This window comes from Morone saxatilis, unplaced genomic scaffold, assembly GCF_004916995.1.
Source record: "Morone saxatilis isolate NCDOM2014 unplaced genomic scaffold, NCSU_SB_2.0 Contig5, whole genome shotgun sequence".
In the NCBI taxonomy this organism is placed as follows: Eukaryota; Metazoa; Chordata; class Actinopteri; family Moronidae; genus Morone; species Morone saxatilis.
The window spans coordinates 12,095,653-12,111,632 of record NW_023340095.1 but is presented as its reverse complement, the minus strand read 5'-3'; the positions used below and the strand labels follow the sequence as shown (position 1 = coordinate 12,111,632).

Sequence of the window (15,980 nt, the reverse complement as noted above, 5' to 3'; positions counted from 1 at the left end):
GCATTACAGTGATCGTCATGTCTGTATTCATTTCTGTGTGGAAATAAAAATCAATCTGCATTTACAGCGATGGTATATTTACCTTGATATAAATAGACATGTCATTCACTGTGATAATAGGTTTTACAGCATAGTTTGAAGATGTAAGATGTACAGTCTGTACAGTACAAACAGAAACATAAAGTGGTTTGTTCATTGTCAAAAAAACATACCACACCACACATGTGAACATGAGTTCAAATGCCAAACAAAGGTATGATTATAATTTGATTTCGTTTTGAAAATGTAACTACAAAAAGTTATTACATATTCAAAAAGCTTTTGTGAGCTCCCTTCTACACATCAATAATGGAACTGTACTTGATTTTGTCCTCCTCTTAAAGATCTGCTAAAGCCCTTGAAATCCCAAAATTAACATTTTAACTTCACTCACTGTGATACTCCTTTTAATGTGCAACAGAATATTTTAATAGAAAATCCTGAAAACTTACATCAAAACAAAAAAAAAGTAAATATGAAAGGGAGAGGGGAATGAAGCCCATAATCAATCCCTGAAAACCTTAAACCCTGTCACACCTACTCTGTGAATTAACAGTAAGGCAGCAGTGGTGCGGACTCACCTCGGAGGGCAGGGAGCAGCGAGCGGTCTTTCCGATCATCACATTTGTTACACTCGCTGAAATAGAGCAGCAAGAACACATCCACCAGCACCCACACTAAAGAGGTGGTCAACACCACCTTACAGTAGATAAACCGTCGCATCACCTCTCCGGGACGTCAGCCAAACAGTGCTCAGGAGCGCTCAGTCTGCTGATTTGGCGTTTGAACTCTGGAGACGGGGTGAGGAAACAGGGAGGAGACCGAGCAGGTTTGACCAAGAGGCGTCATCCTGCCGGAGAGGGAAAAAAGAACGGGAGTCATTAGAATTATTTCAGTTTCCCTGCTGTGATCTGAGATGAAAATCAATCAAATGATCTAAAACAATCAACTTATGAAGAAACGTGATGTCAGCAAAAATCTGTGAGCAACCACATTTAAAATAGATCAATATTTCTCTCTGGTGAAAGTGATTAGTAATCACCTTCTCCAGAATTCATTCATTTCAGCACTCTACACAATCAGAGATTACATAGCATTTTTCCATGCATTCATTTGATCCTTTATATTAGTTAGGGATGCATGATATGGATTTTTTTTCAGCCGATAAGGTAACCAATAACTTCCTGCTTCCCATGGCCAGTACCGATAAGATAACCGATAATTTCTGTATTTCTAAAAGAAGTTGATAACCTTTGGTTTTCACACGCTTGATGGCAAGAAAGGCTAAGATGTAGTGAGCCAAGATAGATAATTTAATATTCCATAGCTCAGATCTAACGTCGCTATTGATAACACAACAAAAACAAACACTAAACTCTAATGTTCATTTATTTTTTCTAGTAGTTTATCAAAAACTCTTCACAAACTAAATCTAAATAAATGATCATCATTATGAACCCATTTTGATAATTTAGCCGCACCGGTAATTATTGTGCATCCCTAATATTAGTGGAACGTCACATTACACAAAAGGTAGAATAGATTAGGCTGATTTAGGGGAGTGAACTTTAGATTATGAGTTAGACACATGTGCAGCTGAGTATGTTCATGGGAGAGGAGGGAGAAGAAAAAAAGGAAAGAAAGAAAGAAAGAAAGAGGTATAAGAGACCTATACTGGATTTTTGCAGTAGTTGAGAGTATGAAAATCTGATAATGAGATGTCCTGGAGCCTTAGGGGTTAAAGGTTGAGGGTCATATTTGGCAGATCTATCGGCCAGAGATCCCCATTTGAAAACAATCATCTTAAAGCCCAGCGTTTCCTCTATCAGTTACATTCATTAAGCCATAGCGGGTGGCTAACTCAGTTTGCAGTGCCACAGCAATCTCTGGCATCATGTTACCTCACATAAAAATGGCCCCAGTGAGTTCCACTGCAGGGAGGTAAGCAAGTTTGGAGAAAAGAGAGCACTGGTCTCAGATCAGAAATCAGAATCAGCAGATACACTGAACTGAGGTATCAGAAACATCAGGAGGACGAAAAGTTGGATCGGTACATACTAAGAGGAACAGTTTACACATATATCTTTGGTATTTTGTGTACTGCAGTTGTTAGTGAACACACCAATACCTATCTGTGATAAGCTAATAATGTTAGTCTCATATATTGGCCCTGGTGATTTATCGCTCAAGCTCTAAAATACACACAATTAATCAAAAATATTATCAAAGCGGCAATATGGCCAAGAGCAATATTCAAATTACAGAAGCTGCTTTTTTTTTTAGATAAAAGGTAAAATCTGTGACTAAACAGCAGTGTACTGAAGTAGTGTAGTGTTGCAGACATGCTCTCCCCTACAAAACCAGATCCAAACAAATGGCACCACTGAAAAATGAAAAACCCCATCCGATTAATGACCCTTTATTATTCTCTTCTTTTTTCCTATATAGATTGAGACAAACTTACAAAAGACACCACATCTTTGGAGATGTGTGACTTATCACCGGGGCCTGTTCTTCTCATATCGGATACTATGGGAAAATAACTCTACATGTTCTGTGTGGAAGAGTGTCTTGGGGCTTGTTGAGTCCTTCGCAGCTGTGTATGTCTGCATTATTAGATTTGATGTTTAAACTTACGATTGAGTCATTTTTTTGCATCGTTTTAATCGATTTATCACCGAGCTCTAACGCCAACTTGGCTCTGCAGAAGTCTTTCTCCAGCCAGGAAGGCACGCTGAGGTCCACCACAGGTTTTTTCTTCTCCTTTTTTTTTTTCTTTAATAGACTTTTCTCATCTTTTCTGTATTTTTAAACCAGGGTTTAACGGGTGTCACTGCCTTCGGTCGGACACAGACCTTCATAAAAGGGGATGTTCACACACCCAATTTCCCACGTTGGACTGACCCCAGACCCTCCACATTTCTTCGCTTGAAAGGATGAATGAATGCTAATTTCCCCTTTACAGCCTTCGCCCACTTTCTACATGAGTAGTGCTGCTAGGACCATCTGGGAAGCTTTCAATCCAGAGGCAATTTGTGGAGGTTAGATATCTCATTGGCATGGAATGTATGCCTCACAACATTTCTGATGAAAAACAACATCGTTTTCCGTCAAACAGGATTTCTACTTGACTGAAATTATAGTTTTTTTGTTGACTGAAAGGCTTATGAATGTATAATCAGAATGGAAGTCGAACGATGACAAAAATGCTTCCAGCTATAGAAAAAATTCAAACACGAAAAATACCCGGTAGCCTTTTAGACGTTCAAACATAACCTACAATACGTCACACAGTGTAGTAAATTTCCACTGCTCGTGCTCAAAATGTAACACTATATTAAAAATAGGTTTGGGCATTTGATTGCAAATGCATGTATGCATAATAACTTAGCCTACCCTTTACTTTTACAACTAGTGGAAAATGCCTGCAGCATCTCCTGTGGCGAATCTGACAGATTCCCTTATCTTTCACTTGCAGCGTGGTAATGATTTTGCACTTCACACACACACACTGTCCTCCCCACTCCCTGTCTAAATGTCCATCAGAGGGTCTGACACCGCTGCCCTGGGCTAATTCTTATCTCATTCAAAAACAAGGCAGCCTCTGTCCAGCTGCATGAAGCTGCAGCGCGGCGGACGATTTCAGACAGACACAAGTCAAACACCATTCGCTGACTTCTAACCCGAGTAGATGGACGCCATCTAGACTTCAAGATAATGAGTGTAGTCAACAAAATGGTCTCAGTAAAACTGAACTGCTGCAAGTATGTATGTAGCATATCACCTACCCTCACATCATAGACAGTACCAATGATGATTCTGTTTCCAGCTCTAACCATCTGCTTTGGTGCGTCAGTGGCAGACACATGTTTGGGTTTGGTACTACCAACCGTGATACACCGGCAGGTGGCTGGAGTGTCCTCCGGTGTAGCCTGAGTCAATCAGCCTCACCATCTGCACAGATGAATATATTTCTTGTCGGCTGTGCATGGTTTTTGTAAACCATCAGGCGTTATTAACTGCTTCTTGATGTGACAGCTAATTGTGTTGTTAGCAACACTCTTTGTTGTGAAATGTGTGGTGCAGCGCTATGAGCTAATTTATGTATCCCTCATTCATTCAAAAAGGAGAGCTCCTACTGTATGCAACTGCCAGACTGTTAACTCATTTCTGTCAGCAGTAATACAACTGATTAAGCTCAACACTTGACACCGGAACCACACTCGTATGTGGCCATGCCAGATTTCTGCTGACTGAAGTGCCTTGCTCATGGGTGCTCCAAGGATAGAAGATGGGAGAGAGACATTCAAACGCTCCTGCACCTGCAACACCAATACTTTTTGAGTGCACAACAACGTATACAACATATAAAATACTGAGATCTTTTTTTTTTTAACATATATAAATAAATATATATATTCCTCAACTAAAAGACTGAAAAAACATCGTTTTGGTCCCAGTAGTGACACTCAGGTATTAGGACTGGCACCAGTATAAAAACATGCAGCTCTACACCCAACCCTACCAGGAACAGGAGGTAATTATAGAGCTGATCCCAATAAGCCCGTTAGGCCAGTGTATGTAGCTTCTTTTATCACCCAAACAACACAGAAACATTACACTACTCTCATCCACATCCATTCACCTGCACGTACAATACATATTGACTTAATTCTATTAACAGTGGGATGTGACAGGAGTAAGATGGGAGAACACTGTAACAAGAGCAGTTAAGAGCCACCAAACACGGTAACCTTGCATTTATAGAATATAAAATCATAAACGCCGTCATTAAATGTCGTGCAAAGGAATAAGCCCGTGACATTATTTGCCTAATGAAGGATTGAGGATATTCTGCTTACCTAAATTATGGATGGAGTGAACCAGTGACCTGTTCCAGCCTCGCTCTCAGGCAACGTGTTGAACGCAGATAACATGAACCCGACGTACTGCACAATTAGGGGCTAAAATTTAAACTGGATAAATCGGTCCGGTAAACGCGCAACGTCTCTAAACGACACCCAAGTTACACAGTTCATCTCAATACAGAGTAGTCCGAAATCCCGTGTGATAGTGTCCGTCCAGTAATGCCTCTCTCTCATAGTACCTGTCTGGACTCCTTGATATGGTTTGTCCCCAGTTGAGCCACAGTAAACCGGTGAACACTAAGCAGTCTCCGTTCAATTCCCCCATTCGCTTTAACGCCGATGCGGTGAACGCCACACGCGCCCTGGCACGCACCTGTTCTCCGACTGAATATTATAACGGTGAGAGAGGACAGGCGAGATAACATTCAGCACAATCTAACCTCGGCTCAGACCGACCTTCTGCAAATGGCTCGGTTCTGCCCTCTGATTGGTCGAAAGCGACGTCACTCATGAAATCCTCTTGGCTGTGGAGCGTCACGGGCGTCTGGTAAATGTAGGCGCGCTCACCACCGCCACATAATAGTGATTAGGGCTGCGAGTTTACTGTAACGCTTGGTTGTAACAAATAATGTCTTTTTTCAGTTACATTTATTACATTTTGTGGTTGTTTTCTATGTATTCCACGCAAAAAAGCATTAAAAAGTTTAATTATTTGCTCAGGGGAGGCAAAATAGTTGTGTTTTTGTTTGTTTTAAATCGTTATTTCTGAATGAAAAACACAGACTCCCATGGTAGCTTACTTATCAGGTAAGTTTCCTTGTCTCAAAATTCCCTTTTAATTGAGTATACACATTTAGTTTCAGTTTACAGCTTTCTGAAATATTTACATTTTAGTATTTTCAGTTGTTGTGGATGAGATTAATCCAGAAAATGTGAAAATAATGTTAATATTTTACAGCTGTATTTTGCTTGTCATTTACCTAAAGTTGGCTATAACACAGTAATAACATTATATTCTGACCCTGTAGTCATCTCAAGAAAAGTGACTAAATGAGTAATTTGTGCAATAGAATGCAATAGAATAATATACTTGTCAGATTTGTTAAAATACTCTACGTCATTTCCAGATTTGACCTCAACCCCCAGAGTCTTCACACTGTTGACTAAAAGTAGTAGGTTAAAGTAACTTTGAAGTAATTCACAGCCAGGCAGTGGTTAAATAAACACTTTAATCAACAGCATAAATTAAACACACTTTTGTGTGCATGTGCTTATGTGTCTATGGGCCAATTCATTTAAATTGACCCAAAGTTCACAGCTATTTTAGGGCAGACCTTAGCTGAATCTGGCTGAACAATGCTGCCATCTGCTGCTATTGGTGAGAGGCCTTTAGCATTGCACAGGCCTCCAGCCAATGTAGTAGATCAAATCGAAGCCCAGTATTATATTAACATTCAGCACTTCATGATAACTCTGATGTTCTATCAATGACGCACTGTCACAGACTGTAAACAGTTTTTTTATTTGAAGTCTTTATTGTTAATACTCCATTGAACGCCACCGTAATGCAACAGCTGACAAATATGCTGTAGTGGTGCACTGTGAGATAAATCTGACCTCCATTCATAAATGCACATTTGGCATGCAGATAAAACAAACATTGGCTTCACACGAGATTTAAAACATCCACTAGATGTCAGTGCATGTCCTGGTTCCTCTTTGTTCCAGTGGGTTTATGTCATGGCTTTGTGCAGCAGGTTGGAAAATTGGGAGAGAAAAAAACATTTGAGTGATGAACTTCCACTTCTACTTGTCTTTATATTGGGTTGAAATTAGTTATTAAATAAGTAATTATGATATGTTTACCACCAACGTCTGAAGGAGTCTTCGAGCTCTGCTGTTGTCGTTCATCTCTTTTTAATTACTTGTTTAGTTTGTTGTTGCCTCCACAGACATTTTTCACAGAGGACATGTTTGACATGGTAGGAAAACCGTAGGCAAGGCTGAATTCTATTTAGCTGTTTCGGTTTCAGGGTCCTGGTATTGTTCATGCTGACTCACTGTCACGCTGCCATGCCTCACTGAATAGAACTGAGCCGCTGTTAGTTTATTTATTAATAAAATGTCCACAAAAGAGGAGTGAAAATGTTTTTTTAATGTATTGATTTATTTTTAATAGTATTATATTTATATCATATTTCCACTTTAACACACACGTCCACAATCTCTGTCAAACACACACACACACACACACACAGGGCAAAGTATTTGTTTTCTAATATTTTCTTGATTTTATGAATTCTGATGTTTGTTTGTTTTTCTTTTTACTCTAAATTTTCTTAATGCTTTGCCAGTATTGTCTTTGTTACACTCGTGCCAATAAAGCAAACTGAATTTAACTGAATTTAACACAGAGAGATTGTGTGTGTGTTCGTGTAATATTTTTAAGGAATGGTGATTTTTATGTGATTTAAAAACGTAATTAAATTCAGGTAGGATTTGTTGCAGGATCCCTCCTTTGTCCTCTGGTAGTGGGCTGCATATTGTTAATGTGTAAACACTGATCACTCAAACACATGCACACACACACCAGCACACATACATAATACACACAGAGAACATAATGTACTACACAGCACTGCACATGCTTTTAGTGCACATGGACATTGGTGACACGCATGCGGTCTGGTCGTATGGTGGCGCTCTTGCTGTTCTTGTCCCGCCACTCGAGCGCTTTAACGCAGGCAGGTAGAGTCTGGCTATTTAACCGCGGGTTGGTGGATTCATTCCGCTCCGAAACTGGCTACTGAACACATGAAATCTCCAGTAATGCGATGCCAAAGCAGCTTGTTAAACTCCAGAAGAGCGCTGTGTGACCTGACGGAACTTCTTCTTCAATTCAGCGCCTCATCATCTTCACTTTCCACTTGATGATAATCTCTCTTGGGAGCTCGTTTGTGCCAAGCGCGTCTTCTTCTTTTTTTTCTTTTTTTTCCTTTTTACATCTCTCGCAAGCAAAGTTTGATTTTCAAGAAAAGTGGAAATGAATAACACCGGGTTCAACCAAACGGAGGGCGGGCTGCTCAACAAGACGGAGGAGTTCTTCTGCTGCAACTTTTCGTCCGTGGTGACTGATAACGGCTTTGTGGCCGCCGCTCCGGATGAGAGAAGCCTCTTCATCATGAGAGTGGTCCAGATAGCCGTCATGTGCGTTTTGTCCCTCACGGTGGTGTTCGGCATATTTTTCTTGGGTTGCAACCTTCTCATAAAGTCAGAGGGGATGATTAACTTTTTAGTAACGGACAGGAGACCGTCCAAAGAAACGGAGGCGGTCATTGTTGGAGCCTACTGACTGACGAGGACGCTTTATATTATGATTTGAATCAGATCTGAAGTCTGCTGGAGGCAGATGAGAGACGATGATCAACTGCCCAAACAAAACCCTGTTTTCATATTGGTATTTAGAGAAAACCTCGCTGGAGGTAACTAAACCCTCAGTGGTGACTGAGGCTTCACCTTATTTCTTGTGGCTTTTTTTTAATGCCAACAAAGACTCATCTCCAAGAGGTATAGAGCGTTCTAAGCCTCTTTGTTTATAAAGTATTCAGTCAAGCACTCTTGTAATTTCAGTAGATGGAGCACCGTTTGTCAAGCAGCATCCTTTGTCATGCAAGTGGCAAAGTCTGCATATTTGCTGCTTAGAAATACCCTCTCATATTGCTAATGCAATGGAGAAATTAATGTAAAACATGTACTGTATGTTGTATGTGTTTTTGCATACAATATGCAATATAGTAATGTAAGTGTATTTCTCTGAATTTCCTGGTGATAACTGTATGAGTGTCTGCGTGGGCGGTGAAGAGAGCCCAACACGCCTTGTATCTTGTTAATTGGAATAAATTAATTCTGTAATTAAAGTTTTCCTCCTAATTAAGGTCTATCTTCCCTCTCTTTCAAAGTAATTTAGATTTCAGAAACTAAAATTACATGCTTTAAAATTCCCAAAGAGCTGTTAAATTAGGTTGTATGGTATATTGTGGTAACTATATGAAGATCATGTTGATAAGACAGAATGTAGGTTATTAGTGGATTCATTTATTTTAAATTGACATCAAGAAATGTATTTTCTCTGGCATACATGTGAGGAGTGTTGAATGGAGAAAAAATGGATTCACATGAAAATATGTTCCTCTCATTTGCTTATTCCAGTATAATCTAAATGTTAATTCAATTCACTCCACTGAAAATCATTTGTTTTATTTTAGCTACTCGAATTTTATTATCTGAGGGTGTTGAGTAAAAACGTAAGTTTTTTTGTCTGGGTCAGATTACGATCCATGCATTCTTTCTCCTCCGCCTCAGTCAAAGCATCTGTTGTGCTCCGCTCCAGGCTCACCTGGATGCCAGCTCCCCAGGGTGAAACCAGCAGCTTCAGAAATGACTTGTCACGTCAACCCGGGGAGGATGAAGCCACCGGGCAATATGCTGCTGTCTGATTGCCCACCTGTGCTCCACATGCAGAGTTAAATAGTTTGAATCCTCCTTTTCTAAAAACGTCCTTCATCTCAGTTTCTCCCTCCTCCTGTTCTCCATGTGTTCTGCTTGACGTAGCCTTATTCGGTCTGATTATGGATGGTTGCAGCTTGTCAGGAAACACTGACCTCTGTCTTAGGCCACACACTCACATGTCCTCATGTTGGATTTAGAAGAAATCAATACAATAATCAGTATTAATAAAATGTTTTATGTACTTGTAATGATGCTGTGTGTAAGAAGGTAGCTGCTAAAATTGAAGGAGGCAAAAAAAATGAGTAGTTAATAATATGAATTTCCATAGTTTTTTTTACAGGTGAGCACGACCTGTATTTGGGGTTGACACAATTAAAACAACCCTTGCACAATGCAGTATGGTTCAGTACAGGGCAATGTAATAAAGAAGAGCTTTGTTAAGCTTGCAATGTTCAGTTTGAGGCTGAACAGGAGGAGGCTTGACGCCATAGTTTGTAGAGTTGCACTGGATTGCAGTATGTTGTAAGATGTTGCCCCTTTTGTAAGTGAGGGGATGGACAAGGTACAGCTTGCAATATAGTAATATTTAATGCAATATCACCAACAGCCTTAAAAATTGCCACAGTTAAATCAACGCCTCTCAGGCACAGCCTCAACCAAAGCTTAGCAAACAGCAAAGATTTTATCGCATGTCTTTGTCTACTGTACTGGATAGTATTTGGATGTTTAGCCAAGACATTACAGATATCGTCTTAAATTATTTTCTTGGCTGCGTTCAAATCTCCAATAAGAAAGGCTACAATGACACATGGTATCTACATTTAAACAAGTCCTGTCGGAGCAGATTAAAAATAGCAAGTGACAATTACTCAAGGCATACAAATCACACTGAATAAATTTGTGCACGTACTGTATATCAAGTTCTCACGTCTACATAATCTAGTAGATACATTTAGCCTATGTATGATGACACACAGTCGTAACTGATTTTCCTCATTTTAACCCTAGGCAGGATTCTGCTTAGTTAGAATAAAACATTAACACTGTAACCGGGTTTCTCAAATTAAGACTTCTATGATGTAGATATGAAGGGGATGTAGAAAAAACAACTGAATCCAATCTAATATAAAGCAGACAAACATTTGTGACTTTCCAAGTCACTAAATAACACCTCATTCCTAAAAATAACCATTAACCTGATTACAGTTAATGTTGCGGTGAGTATTAAAATTTCAAGACAATGTAAAAGGGAGAATTACTTTCTTTACGTCACACCAAGTGTTGCTCTCTGCTTTGTGTGATTGCTTTCATTAGAGAGGGCAGGGAATAGCTCCCAGGGAAATGCTGTTGCAGTTTAATACCCAGCAGAGAACAATCTTCTGTCTGCAGCTGAACCATTGTTAGCGTATCCAGCTGTGTCTCATGCACTTTTATTCAGACTGGATACTGATTGATTTTGGAGAGCTTGCAAGAGGTAGATGTAAAGTTTGAGTTTAGAGTTTAAAAATGAGGACTTCATGGTAAAAAAGCATTTCTGTTCGAATTTACTGCAGAAAGTCGCTTTGTTGACCGACAGTTGTTACTGCCAACTCAGAGATTTCACACACCTGTCACACACCAATGCTCAGAGAGATGTAGAGCGAGATAGCAACAGCAAACAGTAATCTATACCCCTGGTACTCCTGCTGTCAACAAACTGATAGTCCTCTGCAGGGCTTATGAGCAACTCCTCCCCAGATATTCAGGAATTGCTGAGGGTTTTACACTGCAAAACCAAAAGATCCAACCCAGAGTAAAAAAAAAAAACATTGCTCAATTTATAACTTTCGCCTGGTGTTACAGTGTGTTCTCACATTTCTTCCCAGAGGCAGAAAGTGTTGTGGGTCGAAGAAGAAAAACAAAACAAAAATCCCCGTTCACATTTTTACCGTGTACCTGCTGCATATCACCACTATAGCACAGGTCAAAACACCATCAGTGACTATCTCATGTCCACTGTATGTGAGCTGTGTTCAGCTGTGACAGCATCTGCAGGGTGTTGATTGTGGGCTAAAAGAGGCTTCAGGTCCTTGCTTGCTCTCTCGTGATTGGCTGGCGAGCAGAGGTCCAGTCGATGAACTGGATAGTGACTCAAAGCTCCAAATAGCAGCAAGGCAGCGACAACCACCTCCCCTGTTTGCTTGTATTCTCCCACAGCTCCTCATCCATCCTTCCTCTGCTCACTTCTTGAGCTACTTCTGCTGCTTTGTGGTTGTAAACGCACTGCTGTGGTATGTTAAATTGTGTTTGTTGTATATTAAGTTTTCCTCTAATGTATCTCTTTTCATGAAAATAATATTTAATGAAAACCATATTGATTTGTGGTTCCTTCAAAGCAAGTTCTGTCTTGCGTTAGATGTTCGACCTCAGCAAGAACTCCACATTTTAAGGAGATTCAATGGATTTTTCTGAACTTAAGTGAACACAGGCTGTGAAATGCAGACGTTTCCATCAGCAGCAGTGTCTATTCAGTCTGAACCAAGCTGTTGCCAACATCATGTGGTGTCGGGATTCTATGACTACAGCAGTAATTGTGGAAGTCAAGCTGTGACAAATCCATGCAGACTGGTTTTGAAGAATGATTCCATTACTTACTTACATACTTGACATCTCTGATTCCAGTTATGGGATGAGTCATGGCCCTGTTGTACCGCTGATTGTTTCACACTCAAACATCACAGGGATTTAACATCTGAACGATCCTTCCATTAGCACTTTACTGTAATCCATTGTGTTTGTGTGTGTGTGTGTGCGTGTGTTTGTGTGAGGGTAAACGTGGAAACATCTGTTCATGCAGTCACATCGTAGGGACTCACGACTGATCTTGGGACAAAATCTAGGTCCTCACAATGTAAACCATTAAATTTAAAGGTTAAGACTTGTTTTTGGTTCAGATCAGTTAGGTTAAAGCTGCACCATTTTTTTTTACTTTGTTTCTAAAGTTTTAGCTTGTGGTGAGGTTAGATTATCACCCACCTTTTTTAGTTGCCCCCAGCTCACTGTTTTCTTTTTTACGATACTAAATGTAATATTTTGGTTTAGTCTCACCACTTTCATCAGCATTGTGTTTAGCCACAGCAGGTTGCTTGTTGTTTTCAGTATAAAACCTCTAATAAACTCACAGTATTCTACTCGCCCATCCAACTACATGGTAGGAATAAAAGTTAGACTGGGCAGTGAACACACTCCAATATCTGGCAACCTAAATCTTTGTAATAATAATAATAACAATAATAATAATAGTGGGTTACATTATATAATTGGAATATCCAATTACATTTCCCTAATGTTTTAAAAAAATGTATGCCAATAGCACTGTAACAAATCACAAACATATTTACTCACTAAAATATTACTTAAAGGACGAGTGTCTAAGATTTAGTGGCATGTAGAGGTGAAGTTGCAGATTGCAACTAACTGAACACCATCATCGCCGGAATTTAATAACCTGAGAATGAGAATGGGCTGTGAAATGTGTAGGAGGAAATACAGTGTCCACGAAACTCGTAAAAAAAAAGAAGTTTGGCCTGTCCCTTCTGGGCTATTGTAGAAACATGATGGTTCAACATGCCAGACTCCATCGAAGTCACCACGGCTCATTCTAAGGTAATAAAAGCGTAATGATTCCTATATTCAGGTTATTATACTAATTTAAAAAAAAGTTTTTTAAACACGACTCCAAATAAATGTGAATTTTAGCTTGTTGTGGAGTTCTCCCCCCCAGTGGTCACAAATGACTGATTAATGCAGGTTTAAGGTTGGGATTAGGATTAGTGGGTGTGCATGTACTGGTCGTAGTAAAGGTTAGGGTAAGGCTCCAGGGAATTAATGTAATTGAGTGTGTGTGTGTTTGTGCGTGCGCGTGTGCATCTGTTTATATCATAGGACCTATATCTAAAAGAAGATCTAAAATGAACTCTGTTGTTCGAGGTAATCAGATTATTTCATTGCTCTGTTAAAAAAAACAACTGTACTTTTGTAATTAAATGGTACAGCAGAAACCAAATAATATCCTGTTTGGCTAATCTTTGCCTTTATTCACACCAGTGACACAACACAGCATCATTATAGATGACCAGCAGGAACTCATTATTCACTGCAGTCATGCAAATGTGTAATGAGTGTTTGTTACTTTAAAAAATAATAGCTGTGATGATGTGATATTGACCCTGAAATCCATTTCAATTCTTGCGTGAGAGTGTTTCAGGCTTTATTGACCTTCTAATCATGCAGCGCTCTGGCAGCTGCATTAGCTTCACTGCAGCCTTGTCTCTAAAAGTCAGCTATTACTTTGCTTTTAGAGGAAAGTTTCTCCATACACCAGAACCACATAAGTAATAACCTTTTCAAGAAAGCACCCAAAGCACTGATGGAGTTTAAAGTGTTTTTTTCTACAATAAAATCAACTTTCAAGGGAGCTTTCAAACTCAATGTAAGGACTCTGCTGCCACTTTCGAGTGTTAAAAATACCACTTGACAGAGCAGACACACTTTTTCCCATGGAGTCAGTGCACAGGCTTTCTGGATCATTTTTATCTCAGTATCATCATTATCACCTGAATTACTCCATCTCTTAGAGAGCTTAAGTTGACCAATAGTACATTCTGTATGTGTTATACACTCAGTAAGCATACTCTGCCACTGTTCAGCTTAATGTCCCTTAATACCCTTTAAGTAAAACACCATTAGCTGTCATTTTCTAAATCCACTTCGACTTTGCAAATCACATTTTTAATGCATAGCAGCCTGTTGGCTTGAGATAGCCATTACTAATGTATGGCAGGTGTGATGAGCCAAGTTTCCTAATCATACGGCAAGATGTAAAATAGAAATATGCATAATTCAGCCAACTGCTGGTCTTTGCACACATGACCTGTGTCTGTCTGGGTTTGTATCTTAGGGTTGTGCATGTTTGATTACTACTGTTCTCACTTTTCTAGCATCTACTCGACAAACTTAAGCTCAACCAAGCCTCTTGTTGCGGTTGTATACGCTAGAGGGGCTAACTGTACAACTACCCGTGTACTGAATAGCCTGTCACAACAAGAGATACTCAGGACAAATGCTGTAAAACATCACCTGATTCTATATGCGTCTGTCTGGGTGTAACCTTTGGACATTTTCTCCCGCTGTAGTATTTTTATTTTAAAGATGACTTCAACAGAGCACCAAAGACCCAATGGCACTCTTCTTCCTTTTATAGTTTGCTGCACCGCATTTTTCCCGACCCGTCACCATGACTAAAGTGTATTTAAACATGTTTTTTTCATCAGACTGTTGAAAAGGTCTTTCTTTGAGACAATTGTGCCCAGAGCTCTTTGTGTTGAGCTCTGACAGGTGGTTTCAGCGGCCATGAAGAGACCTCAAGACCTCGGCTCCACACCTGGCGCGCAATAGCTTCACAGATACTGACTCATCCTCAGGCCTTATGCCATCATCATCATCATCATCACTTGCTCTCCTGAGACCTAACTGACACAGAGAAGCTGTTACTGACTTACAAGTTTCAACAGGATTGTGTCTAAAGCAGATATCACTTACGTATTAGTAATACTAAACCTTTACAAGATTTGTGTATTTTACTTCTTACATACCAGAAGATAAATCATTGCAAAGCCACACATAATCATACTCTTGGCTGAGCAAAGATACACTGATGAGAAGTGTTCTCGTCAGACCTGACTGTAGAAATCAGTGGCAACAGTTTGGACCTGCCTGCCAAGTAGCAGTGTCCACCCTGCCTATATGGCGCACTCCTGTGCCCCAGCTGTCAACTTCACTCAGTCAGTGTACCAGTAATGAACCACCTTTGGCTGAGCCTTGCTTTACCACTACATACAGTGTGTCCCCTGTATCATCCTTAATCAAAGCAACATTGTTTCTATATGTTTGTCACAACAGGATTTATGCATAATGATTATTACAATTTTTCTCAAGGATAAGAGCTACATTTTTACAGTGTAAATAGTTTGTACAGAGGTTGTAGAAGGTTTTATAGTGTTCTGAAAACAGGAGAATCAAGTACACAAACTATACCGTCAACATACAGCATGAAAGGTATAATCTGATTTGCCAGCTGAGCAGTGTCTCATGTTTTAGATCCGTTCCTATGCCTTGGGAATCCATGCCTAATGGTGCACCTCCTGGTTCTGTCACAGCACATGAAAGTAAGGCCGAGTGCCGTATGATAAAACCTCTACAGTGTCATGACTTATTGAGCTTCTTCAAATTGCTTCTCACGGTGCTGCAAGCTCTTCCTCCCTCAGGCCTGGTGCCATTATCGCCTGGTTCTGTCTGCAGGTGCTCTTCGGTCACATCACTGACTTGCTTCATTTAAACTATGCTGAAGATTGGCTCCAGAGAAAACCACCATACTGCATGCTGCAAATCCACCAGTGTAAATAGAAACGCTGTCAGATAATAATAAGAATGATGATTATTGTGCCACTTCTACTGGTAGTGTAGAACTTACCAGCAGGTGTAACTATTGCTTTATATATATATTAAAAGTGATAGATGTTATGA

The 15,980-nt window shown here is 39.8% G+C and overlaps 2 protein-coding genes across 3 annotated transcripts in view; one reads left to right on the top strand and one right to left on the bottom strand.

Moving 5' to 3' along the window:
* The window catches only part of galnt13 (UDP-N-acetyl-alpha-D-galactosamine:polypeptide N-acetylgalactosaminyltransferase 13), a 34,387-nt gene extending 29,046 nt beyond the window's left edge, over positions 1-5,341 (bottom strand). For both annotated transcript variants that reach the window (XM_035677217.1, XM_035677216.1), the window contains exons 1-2: positions 4,902-5,341; positions 621-889 (exon numbers count right to left, since the gene is read on the bottom strand). In XM_035677217.1, coding sequence (XP_035533110.1) covers positions 621-762 — 142 coding nt within the window. In that variant the 5' untranslated portion in view covers positions 763-889; positions 4,902-5,341. The remainder of the gene's footprint in view (positions 1-620; positions 890-4,901) is intronic.
* Positions 5,342-7,719: 2,378 nt separating this feature from the next.
* rprma (reprimo, TP53 dependent G2 arrest mediator candidate a) lies at positions 7,720-8,262 on the top strand. Its single transcript, XM_035677001.1, has one exon. It carries the CDS (start codon positions 7,951-7,953, stop codon positions 8,257-8,259), a length of 309 nt encoding a protein of 102 aa, XP_035532894.1. The 5' UTR covers positions 7,720-7,950; the 3' UTR covers positions 8,260-8,262.
* Positions 8,263-15,980: the final 7,718 nt, after the last annotated feature.

What these genes read in the sequence shown, in the direction of transcription:
- rprma (XM_035677001.1), top strand. Translation starts at nt 7,951, where the DNA reads ATGAATAACACCGGGTTCAACCAAACGGAGGGCGGGCTGCTCAACAAG.